Source organism: Argentina anserina, chromosome 3, assembly GCF_933775445.1.
Source record: "Argentina anserina chromosome 3, drPotAnse1.1, whole genome shotgun sequence".
Classification (NCBI taxonomy): domain Eukaryota; kingdom Viridiplantae; phylum Streptophyta; class Magnoliopsida; order Rosales; family Rosaceae; genus Argentina; species Argentina anserina.
This window is the reverse complement of record NC_065874.1, coordinates 2,825,017-2,843,255: the sequence shown is the minus strand read 5'-3', so window position 1 is coordinate 2,843,255 and position 18,239 is coordinate 2,825,017. Positions and strand designations below refer to the sequence as shown.

Sequence of the window (18,239 nt, the reverse complement as noted above, 5' to 3'; positions counted from 1 at the left end):
TCTGTCTAAGTAAATACCATGCTTATCCTCATAGTCATTCGTCATCATATGAGGATCTCCTCTCTTAGTCTTGTTCTATAAAATAACATATATAGAATATTCTTGAGTCCAATATCTGATAAGAGCTAAATAAAATAATACAAATTGCAATAGGCAGCCCCATTAAATTGAAGTCAAAGCCCAGAGGTTTCCCCTAAAACAATTCCATTGAATTTCTGGAGTCTTTCCCTTCAATATTACAGACTATAAAAGTGGATTCATAAAATGAAAAACCATCAGGTCTGCCTATCCTCAGTTTGATTATCTTGTAGTTGGAGATTCAGAAAATAACACTATGGGTTTTGGGAAGGAGGATCTTGATCTCGTGTTAGTCCCAAGTGGATTGCTTATTATGTTTGTCTACCACATTAACCTTCTCTACAGATATCTTCATCTCCCTCACACCACAGTCATTGGCTTTGAAAACAACGACAAAAAAGCTTGGGTTGAAAGAGTTATGCAGGTAATCTTATACAATCTTTCTTTCTACTTCTCCATACAAAGATCATCAAATTTAGCCAACTAACGTACAGAATTCAATTCATATATTTCAGGCTGAAAGAAGAGACGTTGGAATAGTACTTAATGTGATTTCATCAAACACATCAGCAGCAACATTTTTGTGTTCCATCTCCTTAACTCTGAGTTCCCTTATTGGAGCTTGGCTTGGAAGCAACACAAATGAGGTCTTTCAGAGTGAATTAGTCTACGGCAACACACATCCATCAACGATGACTATCAAGTACATAAGCCTCCTAACTTGTTTCCTTCTCGCATTCGCCTGCTTTGTTCAATCAGCAAGGCACTTTGTTCATGCCAACTACCTAATAAGCACACCAGACAGCAACATTCCAGCCTGGTATGTAGAGATGGCAGTCATAAGGGGAGGTGATTTTTGGTCACTTGGGCTTAGAGCTTTGTACTTTGCCCTCACTTTGCTTCTATGGTTTTTTGGTCCAATTCCAATGTTTGTGTCCTCCGTTGTTCTGGTCCTGGTCCTCCATTATCTTGACACAAACACAAGGCCATTGTTTCAGCATCAGTTTAGAGGAAAGGAAATGGTGAAGAGGATTGAGGAGAGAATTTCAGAGGTAGCTGTGACCTTAGAGCACAGAGAAAGGGTTGAAACTTTGGTGTAGTTTCACATTATATTTTTTAAACAACCCCCAAATTTTGTTTGTAAATGCAAAGTTCCTTATGCTTGTTGAGCTAGCTGTGTTTCTTTGGAGTTGGTGGGAGCAGGTGCCTATATTGCCAAAGGAAGATAATCTAAAATGTAATATTCTAAACTTAGAAGATAGTAGATCATCTACCATTCTTCTCTTATATGGTCCAAGTTTTGGATTCTAGTTTCAAACACAGAAGTTTTATATATGGTCCGAGATGTCTATAATATCAGCACCACTTCTTGGATTGGATTTCTCTTAACAGGAAAATTTATAAATATAGGTAAATTGACCAATTTATATACAGCAGGCTGGGCAGGAATAGGGCAGTGCCAAGCACTCATGTGCATACATTAATCGTAGTAATGGAACAATGTTACAACCACCTTAGTTGTCTAATAGACTAAACAAGCCTTCATCTTACACATGAAGAAAATGATATAAATCATATATTCACGTACTTTTCCATTGTCATTTCCTGTGTGATTCTTGACTTGCACACACATCTGAATCAAGTTGATTGCATTCAGGTTTATCTGATATCACACAATTAATTCGATCATGAAATATGGCACGAGTACTTAATTTGACTAAATTAACCTGGTGCTATTTTCTTTTCTCAGAAATGTAAAGGAAAGTACCAATATATGATTGATTTTATAAAGACGTAGCTATTGTCATAGGTCAAGTTCTGGAATAGTCTTGTAAGAGGTAGCCTCTATTTTTCTTCTAAAGTAAGCTAATCTAAGAAATCTAGAAGCCGACGACTTTGCAGAAATTGAATTTATAGATTTGAAATAGGCAATGTTGAAAAAATCGGCTGGGCTCTAGGCGGGTAAGAAACTCGCAAGGCAAGCGCCAAGGCGTGGCATGAGTCGCCTGACGGTCGCAAGGCACTAGGTTTCTGGTGCAGAGAAAAGTACAATATGGGACTTGAATCGTAAAAAAACAAATGCTCAAGATATATTTACACGACATTTAGGCTCTTCTGGTAATCTGATCTAAAGTCATGACAACCAAGAATCAACAGATTACGGTAGAGGAAACAAACATGGGTATAGGTCCAAAAAACCACGAGAGAAAATTAAGGGCACAATATAAACTAAGCCCAAGTAACCAAAGTTCATTGCCTCTTTAAACTGCCTTCTCAACCTTCTTTGCATCAGATTTAGCAGAAACTCCCGGAGTGCTTAATAAGAAGTTCAAATGGACAAAGTTCCTAGCTGATTGAACAAAGCATGAAAAACCAATGGGAAAACAAGTTAAGAGGCATATGAACTTGATCGAAAGAATCGAGGCACTTTTGTTGCCGTATATTAGTTCTCTGAGGAAGAAAGTGGTTGTGTTGTTTGCCATCCAAGCTCCAATAAGTGAGCAGAGAGTCAATGAGATTGTTGCCAAGTAAATAGTTGCAGTTGTACTGGAGGAAATCACATTGAGAGCTGTTTTAACACTCTTTCTAAGATCATCACCCTGCAGCTGTATATATCAAAAGCAAGCTAATTAGGATCAGTAAATTGGAAATCAAATCCAGAATTTAGATATACACACACCTGCAAGATTTTTCCAATGCAAATTCGCTTGTCGTTGTTTTCGTAACCTATGGATGTGGAGAGAGGCTTATTGAGGTACCTGAAGAGGAGGAAGAGGTGGTAAGCTAACATGATCAGTAGTCCAGCTGGGACTAAAAACACATCTGTGTACTCCTTATCAAAATTCATACCACTCTATATCTCTTGGTGCTTATACCGAGGGTTCTTATATGTTAAGGACATTGTTCATGTTGCTTCAAACTTGTTTATACGAAACTGGCTTTGAATTGAGTTTCCAACTTATTAAGGAACCGGCTGGCTTCTATAAGTTTGTTAGTTGAAATGAAAGGAAGTGCTAATAAACTAGGAAGCTGCAAATAATAGCCTCTAGCTCCCACATGCTGGATATCCCAAATGAGTTCCTTATTCCATCCAACCAAGCAAGACATCTCTGGTCTGAGTTGGCCTCTGGCTCGATTACCCCAATATATACATGTTCGGTACAAGTGAAATATATACATGAATGTTGATAGGTAAATAAACGCTCGTCCTTATCCTTTGGGGGCGTTTTGACACTATGCAGTTGCTACTATTCTTACTTCTAATGGGTTCTATGATAATGAAAACTACCAGTCTAGCTGAGAAAAAGGTTTTTTTATTTACTCTGCAGCTACCATCTTTACTAACAATATATTAACTTGAGTTGATTCCAGAACTTGGGTTTCTACCTACTCAATATATAGTTATAGATACAATACTTTATCTTGTACTTCTCTGCTTATTTCTTAATCATGATTAACCTGAAGTTTGTATGCTAATTAAAAAATGTGGCAGCCTGGCTTCAACCTCTAATCATAATGGAGTAATATCACTAATATGCATGTTGACTAATAGCAGTGTACAGATAAATATAGAATATCAGTCGCGCTCAATAATGGTATATAAAAACTTATGTGTTACAGAATCTAAAAACTTAAGAAACTGATCGGTTGTTAATAATCACCACAATCATTATTCAATTCTCTTAATTAAATTGAAATAGTGCAGGATATTATCATGTACTGTGGTAAGAAGTTCTAAAACAAAGCCAATCTAAATCTAAAGTTATGTCCGTCTTATATCAAGTTATCAACAAAGTGATTTCTTGTTCACCTAAGATAATTCGAAAATCATTTTTTTCCCCAAAACGATGTCGAAAATGAGTCCAGTATATTTATTGATAGTGTCCTTTTCTAGTTCCCTCATATTCAAGTGAAAGAACAAAAGCATGGTTTGAACAAATCCACCGCACCATGGACTGATGCATTATATAAACAGAATGTATAAACCCCATGCCATTACTGAGGACTTTAGGAGACTATGGATTTTGAGAAGGAATACTTGGATGCTATTCTGGTCACAGCAGGGCTGCTGTTCATGTTTGTTTACCACCTCTTTCTTCTTTACCAATACATTCATCACCCTATCAAAACATCAATCGGTTACGAAAACAAAGACAAAGAAACTTGGGTTCAAAAAATTCTGAAGGTCCCTGAGGTCAGTACTACCATCATATCTAAACTAATCTTGATTCAATATACACTTTTTTGTTCCTAATCTGATTGCTAACTGCAGGATGCTAATGATGTTGCAGTTAAAGACAAAGTAGGCACAGGACTTGGTGTGATTTCCTCAAACATAAGTGCAACCATGACCTTAGCTTCAATCTCCCTAACTCTCTGCGCAGTAATCGGAGTCTGGATTTCAAGTTCCACCAATAAGTTTGTGCCGGTAGAAATGATTTACGGCAGCACAAGTGAATCAATTATTTCTATGAAGTACTTATGCCTGCTGAGCTGCCTTCTCCTTGCCTTTTCGTTCTTCGTTCAATCTGCGAGGCTTTTTATCCATTCAAACTACTTATTGAGCACTCCAGGAGCCACAGAGGAAGAGGATGTGGAAAAAGTTCAGAGAGCGGTTGAAAGAGCAAGTATCTTCTGGTCGCTGGGACTCAGATCACTATATTTTGCTCTTAATTTTATGCTGTGGTTCTTCGGGCCTATACCGATGTGTGCTTGCTCCATTTTGATGGTATTTGTTCTTTACTGTCATGATCTGAGGAAGGACACAAAGAAATCCGATAATCGAAAGAATGGATGAGCCTATCAATTTCTAGACCAATTTGATTTCTTGAGCATTAAGGCATGAACTGTAGAAGTACTGAATGATCATAGAATGAACGCAATTGTGTCTTATAATGCATGAGTTTGTGCTTATGTTTCTTCTGTGAATATATATTTTCTTCTTCAATCTCAAGATATATGATGAATCAATTGCTATTGCATATTTAGTATTCAATTCTTAATTTCGATCAAACTCAACTTGCAATACTCATATCATTGTAACTAAGCGTTAGTTTGGTTTTTAAATAGCAGGCTTTACAGCTATGTATGATTACTATATGTCTATATGCATGTTGACTAATAGTATTACAGCTCAGCTTCTGAACTTTTTAAGTATTGACTGGAGAATGCAGATTTGTTTAATGCAGATTATAAAAAACAAAACAATTTACTCTGTGGAACATGAAAGTCTATGATTAGGAGGTTAATTAGTGGATAAAAACTAAATATATAAAACGAATTTTTCCGCATAAATGAGTTTTCTAAAGAAGTGAACTTTCTGCATGAAAATGAGTTTTCTCAAAAAAGTTCGCAGCGCAATTTTTCAGAAAATAGTTTCTAAGTAAGTTCGGAGCGAACTACCTTCAGAAACCATTTTAGTCAGATTTGCTCAAAAATGTGGTTAATTAGGCATTGCACGCCCATCAAAGCTGAAGTCGAGGTCTTCTTAAACAAATTCATTTAAGATGGAGTTGTTCTTCCTCCATTAATAAATTAAGAAATTGTTTTAAGTTGAATTCCTTAGACTTGATCCCTCTCCCCATTTTCATTAGCTTCAAACAAGAAAATAATGGGTTTTGGAAAGGAGCATCTTGATTTGGTGTTGGTCCCCAGTGGATTGCTGATCCTGTTTGTGTATCACATCAACCTTCTCTACAGATTTCTCTATCTCCCCCATACCACAACCATTGGCTTTGAAAACAATGACAAAAGAGCTTGGGTTGGAAGAGTAATGCAGGTTAGGAATCACTATCAAATTCTCTCACTATCTGTTTCCTCTCTCTATTTTTTGAATCCTAACTTTCTCAGATCGATCGGTAAACTTTAGTTCATATTTTCAGATTGACAAAACAGACGTCGGCACATTCCTTAGTGTGATTTCGGCAGACATTCAAGTGGCTACTTTCATGTGTTCCATCGCCTTAACTCTCAGTTCTCTTATCGGAGCTTGGATGGGAGGTAGTACTAATGAAGTCTTTATGAGTAATCTGATCTACGGCAACAGGAGCCCGTCAGTTCTTACAATCAAGTATGTTAGCCTCTTAACTTGTTTTCTTCTAGCATTCACTTGCTTTGTTCAATCAGCAAGGCACTTTGTTCATGCAAACTATCTAATAACCACACCCAACTCTAATATCCCAGTTTGGTATGTGGAGAAAGCAGTGTTAAGGGGAGGTAATTTTCGTTCCCTTGGCCTTAGAGCTTTGTATTTTGCTCTAACACTGCTGCTTTGGTTTTTTGGCCCTATACCAATGCTTGGTTCCTGTATTGTTACGGTTATAATCCTTCATTACCTGGACACGAATACAAGACCACTTCATCAACATCGATCACTGATCTAGCTCTGATTGATCATTCAGCTGTTTTTTCATTTGTGCTCCAATTTTGGCCAGTTTAGAGTTTGACACTCAATTTGAATGTTAATATACTCGTATGGGCATTCTGTCTTGTTTGAGTTATTTTCCATGTACTAATAATTGCTGGATCTATGGATGGAGCTTCTGTATAGTCTGATCGATTGCATAACCTATTCTACAAACTCCGTTTCATTTTATATTCATAACAAGTAAAACTAGTAAGAAGGGAGTTTAGTGTAAGAAACAGGGATGAAACATCAAATTTAAAACTATTAAAAAGTAGGCAAATTATACAGTCTTATTGAATTAACAAGAGTATGCTTCACAACAAGAATATATTCTTATGTAACAGTCGAAGTTTTAAATCAAATGAAGGATGATCTCCGCATTCAAGTGATGCCATTCTTGTTTTCTGTAACCAATACTTCCATAAAATAAATGAAACAAAAAATTTACAGTTCAGCAAATCAAAATTGATCTAATCATTCAAAAGACATGAGGATTGTAACCTAGAGGAACCGAGTTGTTGCATAGAGCTTGCCTGAGGTGCAGTTCCAGGCCATAGTTGGCAACCTCAAGTTTACTCACTTGTTCCTTATATTGATTTACCAACTGTTTCATATGTTCCACTTCTTGGTTTCGAGCCTCCAATTCTTTAAGACGCTCGTTCTGGATATACACTCCTCGTTTCAGAATCATGTTCTCCTTCCTCATTTCTTCGACTTCTTGTTTCAGCACCATATTCTCCTCCTCCTCCTTTACGGCGGCTGCCTCCTCAGCCTCGGCGGCAGCACGTGACATGATCCGTTTCTCAAAGACCTCCAGTGCCTTAGCAGCACGTGCCTTGGCATCGTCGACGTTGGTGGCGCTGCTCATCTCTCTAACGAACAACTCGACCCATTCCTCCGCACCATCAAGGTCGTGATTGTTCAGACTCTCATGAGTCAGTTTCGTTCTCTTTCCGGAACGATCAGGTTCGGTCTCTTCATTGGGACGACGGAGTGGAGTGAGATGATGTTGCCGACCCAACGAAGAAGAAGAAGAAGAAGAGCATCGAAGTCTTTTGGATGATTGAAAGAGCGATGGAGGATACACATCTTCGTCGAAGAATGATCTCTTGTTTCCGCACAGAACTGCTGCTGCAGCCATATCCGATCCTCTGTTTGAATTAAGAAAAGATGTACAAGCAAGTAATCCTTAGCTATGAAGATGGAGAGTTGAAGGCATTTGGGTTGGAGATTATGGTGGCGGGATGGGTTGTATTTATAAAGAGAAGACGAGTCGGTGAGCCCTTTCCTTATCCTTCACGGACAAGGCAAGGATTCCGAGTTTCTTTTGGTCTTATCAATGTTTTTTCTTTTTTCTTTAAAAACAAAAATCTTCTTTTCCGTGTTAATGAAGTAAATATTTCTCCACTCGTGATGGTTTCAGAAAATAACATTGATGCTGACTCGAGTAATCGAAAGGTTCTCAAATAATTTTTCTGTTAAAAAAATGTGTATGAGCGTACCATATGGTATCAAAACCAAAGATCTACGTAATTATTGGAAAAAAAACTTACATATTTTTAACACGACAAATCCTATATTATTCAATACACGAATTAATTCAAAATATAAAATCAAGAGAAATGACGTGTCGCGGTAATGACCGCCTGTGATTTTACCTCAACAAACATTTAACTACTTAAGAGGTATATTGTATATAGATTTGTGTTGACTTATTTTAATTAACAAACTTTTTGAAAAGTCTACATACTCTTTAAAAAGTACACAGACTTTTATAGAATTGTTAAAATCAATGATTTCAACCACAAACTTTTGGATGATTTCTACCGACTTTTATTGATTCATGAAATCCACATAATTCATATTGATCGACTTCTATAGATTTATCAATATTCATATTGTATGTGCATACCATGCATCTCAATTACAAGCACACTGTTCCGTGATAATTTGCTTCACTCCCGACTACGCCTTAAGCATCTAGGTTGGCCTTATGGGTTCTCTAACGCCTTGTGGATGCTATTAGATGAAGATTTAGTACATGCTAAGAAAAATTTTATACGGAACAATTTTTGTTCTAAGCAAATTTATTGATTGTATAATTTGTATCTATTACAAAGAAATTAGAAAATCTGGTTATTTATAAGACAATAAAATAAATCCTTCAAATTTAATATTTCAACCAATAGGTATTAAAAAATGGAAGTAAATAAATTGTTCCGGATGTTTTAAGCTAAAGAAGTCGGTGTTCATGAAACATTGATATGATTATTGTTCTACTTTCATCGTCATTGTTTTTATTGTTAGCATTAAGCATGCGTCCACATATGAGAATGAGATTTTAATAAGTATAAAGACATAAGGTAAAAACATAACATAAAGAAAAAGAAAACAATCATGAGATCATAGGTTAAATAAACATGTTTGGTTGTACGAAAAAGAATTGGTAAAGAAAAGATAAAAAGAAAATAAAGAAAAATGGTGGAGAAAATAAAATACAATGAGAAAGTCAACGAAAAAGTCTATGAAAATCTTTGGTCTAGAGGCTAGACAATTTTTAGATTGTGGTATGTATAATATTATAAAGTACATGAGATTTCATGAGTTTATAATTTCATAAGTATGAATAATATTTTGAATACCCACAGACTTCTATTCATTTTAAAAAGTCTTGATTGAATACCCTCAGACTTTCATAGATTTCACAATGACATTTTAAAATCCTAATTTAATACATCTAGTGTAATACCTCGAAAATTCATATCTAATTTCCAATGAGTTATCTGATATTATTAAGTTAGTCATTGTCCAAATTTATTTCACGAGGATAAAAACGAAAGGATTCGAAAGATTAATTGTTCGGGAACGTTCAATTTGATGAGTCTAAGAGTTGACTTTTGACTCATTGGGTTTCTTAAAAAACTTCTTTTATGAAAGTTGTAGAGTTCGTTAATACAAATACGTGGACACGCGGTACGCCTAAATCGGAGTTCGTATGAAGAAGTTACGAATCAAAAGGTATTTACACATTTTTTGGAAAATAATATAAATAGGGGAATTAAAAAGAAAAAGGGGAGAAAAATCAGAAATTCGGATTAGTACTGTTCACACTGAAAATCCAAGATTTTTCTCTCCCCAAGCGGCTGACTTTGGGCAGCCGGATCTCCGTCGTCCGACCATCATAGAGTGGCGCACCGGTCACGTTTGAAAGGTTGCTGCGCCCCCTGTTGATTGGTGGCAGTGCCACCCGCCATCACGCCGCCATTTTGGAGCGGTGAAGCCCGGAAGTTCCCCCGAAAATACATATTTCATCGAATTTCAACTCGTCGGATCTCCCTCCTCCGACAACCAATCGGTGACCGACGAAACGAGTGAGGGAATTACTTTCGGTGTCATGGAAGTTGCACGCGGGAAATAAAGTGAGTAAACCTCACAATGATCATCATGATCGAAGTAGTGTTATAATTATTGAATTTAGTTTGAGTTCTTACTATAGTCGTTGCATCACTAATTATAAAAATTATTTTAAAAAATATATTTTTGTTTAAATTACGTGAACTTGATCGTCTACGGTTCATGGGTAAGTGAAACGCTATTATAATAAATGATTTAAAAAAGGTTTTAGTGATTATGAACTATGGTGAATGTGAGTAAATCTCACTATGACAAGTCTACCATTAGCGGTAACTTATATTTTTGAATTATTAAAAATAGTGAACTGTGATGTTTATATAATATAGTGGGCTATGTATGTGTATGAAAATGGTAAATACAATACATATATATGGGTTGTTATATTATATAATGTTTCGGTTTTATTTCAAATGTGAGATTATAATGTTGTGAATATATTCATATTGTTGTGCAAGAGTCGCTTGGTTGTAATACAATAACATGAGTGGATTGTTATTGTACGTGATTTTAACATTGAGTTTTGTTAAAACGTTTTCTGTCTTCGGACGTGTTGGGAGTAATCGGAACCAAGGTTTGGCCGGGTGTCGTTTACGATTCAGTTAGAGCTCTAGTCTGTCTGTCGGTGTATTGCATGAGGGGTAACAGATGGGTTGCCTGGGTCTCATGAGTACCCATATTTTCTTTAGTGACATTGGCTACAGATGGGCTGCCTAGTGTTTGTCGATGTATTTTATAAGGGGTAACAGATAAGTACCTGGGTCTCATGAGTACCCATGTTTTACATGATTTTAGGTAACCAGATAGGTTGCCAAGTGCCTGTCGGTATACTGTATGAGGGGTAACAGATGGGTTACCTGAGTCTCATGAGTACCCATGTTTTTAAATGATTTTAGATAACAGATGAGTTTCCCAGTGTCACATGAGTATGTTTGTCTTTAAATGTTATTTGACATATTTCCTTTATATGCGATGTATGTTTACTATTGGTTTACTCATACTGGCTGAAAAGCTTACCGGGTTTGTATTTACGATCCCGGTGCACCAATTCGATGGTGTAGGGGATAGTTTGCATGCGGGGATTAGCAGATTCAGATGGTTTATTCTGAAGATTTCTTTCTTCTGTTATTGGTGAAGATTGAGTGAATTTTACATTTCTATTGGTTATAATACTGAGGTATAAACTGGTTATGTATTATTCAAGTCAACTGAGTCATGCTGTGGACTCAGTTTCGATACACTGTTATAATAAGATTATTTTAATATATTTGAGATTGTTTTAGAGTTTTCATGGCTTCAAATTCGACTTTTTATTATTCGAATTTCGGGGTTGTGACATCTAGACTTGTATGGATAATTTAAAATCCGTATTGAATATACCTAAATTTTTGAATTTCATAGATTTATTTAAAACCCGCACTAAATCCACATACAATATACCCCTTAGTCTTAAAACCTGCAAATTGGAATATTGGTGATTATTGGCACGCACACAACACCACTCGAGTTGTTCATGGCTAACTAGTAGAGATTAAATATAAATTGGATGACGTTGTGGCCAATCCAATTGAAAATTGCCTACCAAGTCATGCCCTTAAACAAATCCTAGACCACCCTAAACTGCTCCATATGACCGTATTATATGAGCGAATACACCAACGCAAGGGAGCCAGAGACGATGGATGTTCAAAAGGATTTTATCGATGTGTTTCTGGTCCCATCGGGGCTTCTTATCATGTTTGTATACCACCTCTTTCTCCTCTACAAGTATTTTCACCAACCTCTCTCCACATCCATCGGGTACGAAAACAACGATAAGCGAATTTGGGTTGCAAAAATTCTTGAGATAGGTTAGGGTTCATGATGATGAAGGGTTTCCTTTATGCTAGGTGCAGGGTGACAATGTTAGCAGAGGACTTGGAGTGATTTTCTTCTAATACAAGTGCAGCCATGACCTTGGCATCAATCTCTTTCTCTCTCTTCCCTAATCGGAGTTTGGATATCAAATTTGCCTACCAAGTTCTTCCCCATAGAAATGGTCTATGGCAATACTAGTCCATCAGTAAATTCAATCAAATACATCTCCCTATTGACATCTTTTCTGCTTGCATTTTCATGCTTTGTTCAATCCGGTAGGCACTTTATCCAGCTGAACTATCTGTTGAGCACTCCGGGGGTTAGCAACAAAAGGATTCTGAAGAAGGTGGAGACAGCAGTTCAAAGAGGAAGTGAGTTTTGGTCACTTGGCCTTAGAGCATTGTATTTTGGTCTAATTATTATGCTGTGGTTCTTTGGACCTATTCCCATGTTTGTTTCCTCTATCCTAATGGTGGTGATTCTGTATAGCCATGATATGAGGAAGTCGGAATCTGACGATCTCCATGATGTTCTATTTATATATTGAACATCAACTTTGTATAACTGAATCAAATTTCACATATGTGCGCAACTTTTGGGATATTCTGATTCCATTATCGCTACAACCTGGTTTTTTTCTGGCGCTTCTTCAACTTCAAGTTACATGGGATTTCTGGAATTGGATCAGCTCTATCAGTACCATTATACATGTTGACTAATACCATCACGGCATCATAGCTCAAGTTTTACGGAACTCTGATTATAATAGGAAGCATTGATCTCCAGAATCATACTAATAGATAGGGGTGGAATGGTAGATTACTTAATGGCTAGTGTTGCTATACAAATGAATTTGCAGAACTATTCTTTATTTAAATATGTACACTTTGTAATGGGCTCTGATTATATTTTATAGGGCGGACCTGCTACAATAAGGTAGACCCATATTCATTGGCGACAATTCAAATCGTTATCGATCAAATTTAGCCCATTCGAAACTCATTCGTTTTCTTAAATCAAACATTAAAATTATAATAAAAAATGCCTTTCTTTTTCTTTTTCTTTTTTTTTTGAAAGGGAAAAAATGCCCTTCTTTTTGTAAAGGGTGATGGAAAACCTATCGTTTCACGTCTCATCAAGTTATCTCAAAAACTCGTTTTGCATACAATATAAATATCATAGAGGATCAAACTATTTTCGCATGACCTACATGCGTCAAGATGCCATTTCCATTCCACAAACTATATACCTACATTGAAAATGTGTGTTGTCCTCCATAGTATTCGTTCCATGAATACAATTAAACTTCTATTTTATGTTTTCAGTTACTTTGTACTAACGTGCCAAGGTGCCAAACATTTAAATGATAATTTCCTTTTCAAACAAGCAAAACCCCTCTTCAAAGTTCAAACCACAAGAAAAACAAGGGCAGAAAGGAAAATTGAGATAGAGTTTATGCATGAAACCATTCACCACAGTAATGTGAAGAAAAACAAAAGATATTTCCTCAAAATTGAAGAGAAATATGAGTCTCAGTCTCATCTTGTGCTTGTATCTCCAGGTCAGTCTTCTGACTTGACGCAGAACCCAGTTCTGGCCATTTTCCACCGTCGATCACCGTGATTCATCCCAAAGCAAAAACCCCCCTTTTAAGTAGCCGACAGCCTCTGTTACGACAAAGACCGATCCAGTTCCCCTTATTGGGGTCCCTTCCCACCACCCACCTCCCGCCACGTGTCCTTTCCTTCTCTTGGATATGATCTGATTCCTTAGCATGAAAATGGAAAGATAGAAAACCATTGGCGGGTGAAAAATGAAGCACGAAGTTACATTAACAGCCCTCTATGATTAGCCGTTGGATGTCACAAGACACAGGCGTACGGTGATTAGGGGAAGAGGGTAAACACAAAGGGGCCCGCAGTGGGGGGCGCGTGATGGGGGAGAGACTGACGTGACAAAAGTACGATGAAAGCTGAAGGGGGCAGCACCCGCGTAAAAGTCGAGGGTTTTGCCCCGTTCTTCTTCTTCTCTCTGCCAAAAGCGCCTGCCTTTAGTCGACTTGGGCCCCCGGCCCGTTTGCCCATGCCTCCTCCTTTTTCTTCCACAGGCGCTGTCCGGCAAGCGTGGCGGCCACGCCTTCTGGAGAGGTGGTGCACGCGCCGGGAGGAGATTCCAAGGGGCTTTTTGGCGGGTACGCAAGACAATTGAGTGAGAAATAATGGTGGGGGCCTGGTTTGTTGGAAGGTATTATACGAATGAGAGTGGGACACTAGGGTTTAGGGTTCGTAGTGTTTCTGTCACACTGTGAATTAAGGCTTATTTTCGACGTTTCATTCTAATCACTTCAGGTTGAGGGGGATACCGTTAGCTTTCAATGCTCAATATGTATATGGTAGTAGCTAGTTATTCATGGGTCGGTTTTTGCAGATGGTTCTATACTTCTATAACTTCGCCTATAGTGTTTGGTTTTCGTATGGTAACTTTCGGTTTGGATCATACATGTCCTGTAAAAGAGTCGTTGAATTGAATGTGTTGAGCTTCTTTGTGGATTTAGTTTTCTTGCTGAAAATGTGCTTGAAGCAGTTGAGTTGCTAAACATGTAAATTGTAATGCCAACGAGACTCAAGAGAGTGAAGTTCATACACTAACGAACATAACTCGATAGTGACAAGTATGCAGTGATCCAGATAAACATCATACATTCTAAATTCTCATATTATTGTAGAGGAATCAATATGTTGTTATTAATTAGCTGGGATCTAAGTACTTCATCCGTCAAAATTACTGGAATCGTCCTCAGTCAGTTCATCACTTTCAACTAATCAGTTCATCACTTTCAATTAAGTAATTGTGTGCAGATTATTTTGAATTATAAGGCCCACGTTTCGGGTCTTCTTCCGGCTAGTTTCAGTGAGTGAGGATATCGGAACTTCGTACACTATATGTTTTTTTTTCTGGGTTGAACATAGAGAGGAACAATGTCCTCCTACGAAAATTTATTGAAAGAAAAATGATACAAAGATGAACGAAGAATGATAAATACAATTATCCCCAACCAACTAAAAAATAGCTAATGAAAATAAAAATTAGAAAATCTTAATCGATCTCTATTATAGTAACTTACCATAAAATCTGTAACTGAATCTCACCAAATAAAATTATTTGAAGAAGTACAGAAATTAACAAGAACATTAACAGCTTGATTGCTCTCACGAAAAAAAATGGCTCGATCTAAAATACATTTAAGAGAATCGATGAAAGCAATCGTACACTATTTGTATGATTGTATGAACATCGAAGTTACTTCATCTCAATTCCTCTATATTATCATGAGGTCAATTATTAAGTAAATACAGTCCGTATACTCATTCACTTGCACAACGTTGTGGAAAACAGATAATTACACATTTTACCTAAAGCAACAAAATAGACAGACAATGGAAGGTAGTTAGTGAAAAGACTTGATGGCAGAGAATGGTTAAATCTTATAATTGATCTTCATCGATGATGAACATTATTATGTCACCAGCATTATCAGGTTTTTGTCTCTGGGTTGATGTGTTCTTATCTCTGCGGACAAACACTTGATATTGAGCTATCATGATTCACTTCCTCGTCCTCTTATGGTTCTCCCTTTTCACATCGGTCAAAATTTTATTTTGGTCGTGTCTGCGATAGAAAATGACAACAAATTTTCGGGATCAAAGCAGCAACGTAACACTCGCTTCAGTAATGCCATGCATTGCTGTGAGCCTGTGACTCCTGTTTGACAGTGGCAGAAGCTGGTGTTGATGTCTTAATTTGTTTGGATTAATCTGAAATTTATATTCTGCGTCAAAATTTCTATCTTGTATCAATTTATGAAACAAACTTTTCTCCTATATAAAACGCGTCATCATGTAAGAACTAGTTTAATTTATTAATTAGTTGTCATGTACTGATCTTAACTCTCCAAACACGTAATTGCTCGTTAAGTTCTTCATACAAAAAAGCAGAAGCCTATACAGGAGTAAACAATAAAGTTTGAAAGATGAAAGGGAGGAGGTAGAGGGAGAAAGAAGAGTATAAGGAAAAGTCTGATATGAAGAAAATAGAAAGTTGGCTAAACCTTGGAAAAGACGTATTTATGTATGCAGGAATGAACAAGGCAGGGGGTGATGGTGGGTCGTGAAAGGGGAAGAAGATTTAGTTTTGAATGAAATATGAATGAGTGGAATGGTTTCCCGACTGGGTAATTTAGACACATGCCATTTGGCCTGCAAAAGGAGATAAATCGGAATATAGGAAGCCATCGGCATCATCGACACAATGAAAAAGGTTGTGGGAGGACAAAGGTAAAGGTATAAATAATAGTACCATAAAAATTTCAGGGGCTAAAGCCTAAGGGAAACTCACTAAATTCATTGTATTGTTTTCAGTTAGTTTTTTTTTTCTTTGGGCCGGTGTCTATTTATTTTCAATTGTTTATTTTTCAATAAGGAGCTGTAGGTCGGCGTTATCCCGATTTGAGCACCTTGGGTGCCTTGTTCGTCTTACACTTACTTTGTTAAATAGTCGCAACCTACTTGTGGCACGGTAAGGTGGATAAGATTTCGTGTGACAATAATAGTAAGTACACTGCATTTGTTCAATATTTGGCTTCGTTTAATTTTTGCTATTAATACAATTAGTTTTCCAATGTATCATTTCGTACTTTTTTAAAGCAAATAGAGTAATAAGTGAATCGCTATCCGATAACCGGTGCATGTTAGTCTTAATTTACGGCTTTATGTTTTTTTTTTGAATCTTATGTTAATTCTTTGTGTTCAATGGTTTCATTCATCAGAACACAAGTGACAAGTGCACCCAAAAAAAGAAGTGTCATATCAACCGAAATAAAAAAGAAGTGAGTGCTACAAATAAGGAGAGGTTACTAAATACGAATCTAAGAGAGGGGGGGGGGGGGTAATAATATGGGAATGAAAGGAAAATCTCAGTGCGGTGGTGGGTGGGAGGGAGTAGGGAGAGGGGACTGACAGCAAAGTTAAAAAGTGAGGCAAAAGGGAAACAAATTATGAGCCCAAACCCACGCTCCTTTAAAGCTTACCTCCAGACACGTCCACTTCACTCCAGCTACTTCTTCTATCACGCTTCCCCATAACCCCTCTTTTCTCCCGGCCTTATTTTTTTCATTTCTTTCACTTTCTTCTCGTCTTTACAAACCTACTGTATATTAGTGGGAAAAAATAATCTTTACATTATGATTATTCAATTACTGTATATGACTGTATAGTTATGAGTTGTGACCGACTGATTTGCTAGCATATTTTAGTTCAGATCAATCAAAAGCACGTGGTTGTTTAGTATTGGGCATTGGTTCTATTCGTTATAAAGAAATATGATATTTCGATCATTTAGGTTTGTTTATTGGGTCGATCTCTTAAACTTGGGCACTTTACATGAATAATTGAACCAAGTAAATCGTCATTCATGTGTAGATAAGAAAAACAATAAATTATGAGAAAGACAGTTGATAATAATCACGTTAAATTAACTCTGCTTTCATTCCATTAAATGTAGATGGTTTTTCAGATTCAACAATGTGATTTATCGAAGGCTTTATCAAAATTATGAGGATTCATTGAACAATTATGTTTGAGCTCTCATTTTGAATGTCTGATCAAAATTTTGGAGTTGATATTCCAAATTTCCAATTTTTGTTTGTAGATGAAGGAATTTGAAATGTGATGAGGGGAAGTCTCTCACGTGGCGCGTGGGACACACAAGGTTTCCCGATAACAGATAAAGTCATGGACTGAGTCATTACTGAATTGGGTCATATTGAGTCGGAACCCGTTTTATCCGGGTTATTCACCTATGCCCCTATACCAACCTACTAACCTACTCTATAATCAGACTAGACCCCCACCTAAATGCCTATACCTCTGTTCACTTAATAAAGCCCTCCTCCTTTCTGTCACCACCCTCCTTTCTTTATTCACTTGTTCAATTTCACCCTTCTACCCCCACTCAAAATAGGGGTAAAAAACAATTACTGTGCTCTCTGATTTTCAGGGAGTCATCTTCACTTGCAGAATGAGGGGAACTGTGTTCCACAACCACATTACCATTTAGGGTTTGCTCAATATTAATGGCTTTTCAGCACCATAGTTATTGCGGGACTCTGATCCTCCTCAATGGGTTCCTGACACCTGTTTTGTTGGTTTGTAGATAACTAAATGATACTGGGTTTTGTTGCATCAAATCAAACAGTTAACTACTTAACAGCTATGGGGGGGGGGGGGGGGCAGCAGGGTCCATGGTCCATGGGGGTTTTTTAATTTCATGCAATATAGTCAAGGGAAATGAAAGAAAAAGGAAAACCATGTTTTTTTGAATAATTTGCACGGAGAAATGTGCTAATGTGGTCCAGTTCCAAGGTATGGTTTGTCTTTGACCCAGTTTACTATATTGCTTCATTTGCTTGACATTCATCACATATTTTTGA

The 18,239-nt window shown here is 37.1% G+C and overlaps 5 protein-coding genes across 5 annotated transcripts; 3 read left to right on the top strand and 2 right to left on the bottom strand.

Moving 5' to 3' along the window:
- Positions 1-229: 229 nt before the first annotated feature.
- Positions 230-1,452, top strand: LOC126788738 (uncharacterized). Its single transcript, XM_050514754.1, has 2 exons — positions 230-502; positions 594-1,452. Exons 1-2 carry the CDS (start codon positions 335-337, stop codon positions 1,176-1,178), a joined length of 753 nt encoding a protein of 250 aa, XP_050370711.1. The 5' UTR covers positions 230-334; the 3' UTR covers positions 1,179-1,452.
- An 825-nt stretch (positions 1,453-2,277) lies between these two features.
- On the bottom strand, positions 2,278-2,891 carry LOC126788971 (uncharacterized). Its single transcript, XM_050515008.1, has 2 exons — positions 2,759-2,891; positions 2,278-2,684 (listed from the first exon to the last, which is right to left on the bottom strand). Exons 1-2 carry the CDS (start codon positions 2,867-2,869, stop codon positions 2,340-2,342), a joined length of 456 nt encoding a protein of 151 aa, XP_050370965.1. The 5' UTR covers positions 2,870-2,891; the 3' UTR covers positions 2,278-2,339.
- A 1,205-nt stretch (positions 2,892-4,096) lies between these two features.
- LOC126785702 (uncharacterized) lies at positions 4,097-5,174 on the top strand. The gene is made up of 2 exons (XM_050511326.1): positions 4,097-4,273; positions 4,352-5,174. The coding sequence occupies exons 1-2, from the start codon at positions 4,097-4,099 to the stop codon at positions 4,874-4,876; spliced, it is 702 nt and encodes a 233-aa protein (XP_050367283.1). The 3' UTR covers positions 4,877-5,174.
- A 548-nt stretch (positions 5,175-5,722) lies between these two features.
- Positions 5,723-6,522, top strand: LOC126788817 (uncharacterized). The gene is made up of 2 exons (XM_050514830.1): positions 5,723-5,857; positions 5,961-6,522. Exons 1-2 carry the CDS (start codon positions 5,852-5,854, stop codon positions 6,459-6,461), a joined length of 507 nt encoding a protein of 168 aa, XP_050370787.1. The 5' UTR covers positions 5,723-5,851; the 3' UTR covers positions 6,462-6,522.
- Positions 6,523-6,962: 440 nt separating this feature from the next.
- LOC126785700 (uncharacterized) lies at positions 6,963-7,625 on the bottom strand. The gene has a single exon (XM_050511324.1). It carries the CDS (start codon positions 7,623-7,625, stop codon positions 6,963-6,965), a length of 663 nt encoding a protein of 220 aa, XP_050367281.1.
- Between the last annotated feature and the right edge of the window lie 10,614 nt (positions 7,626-18,239).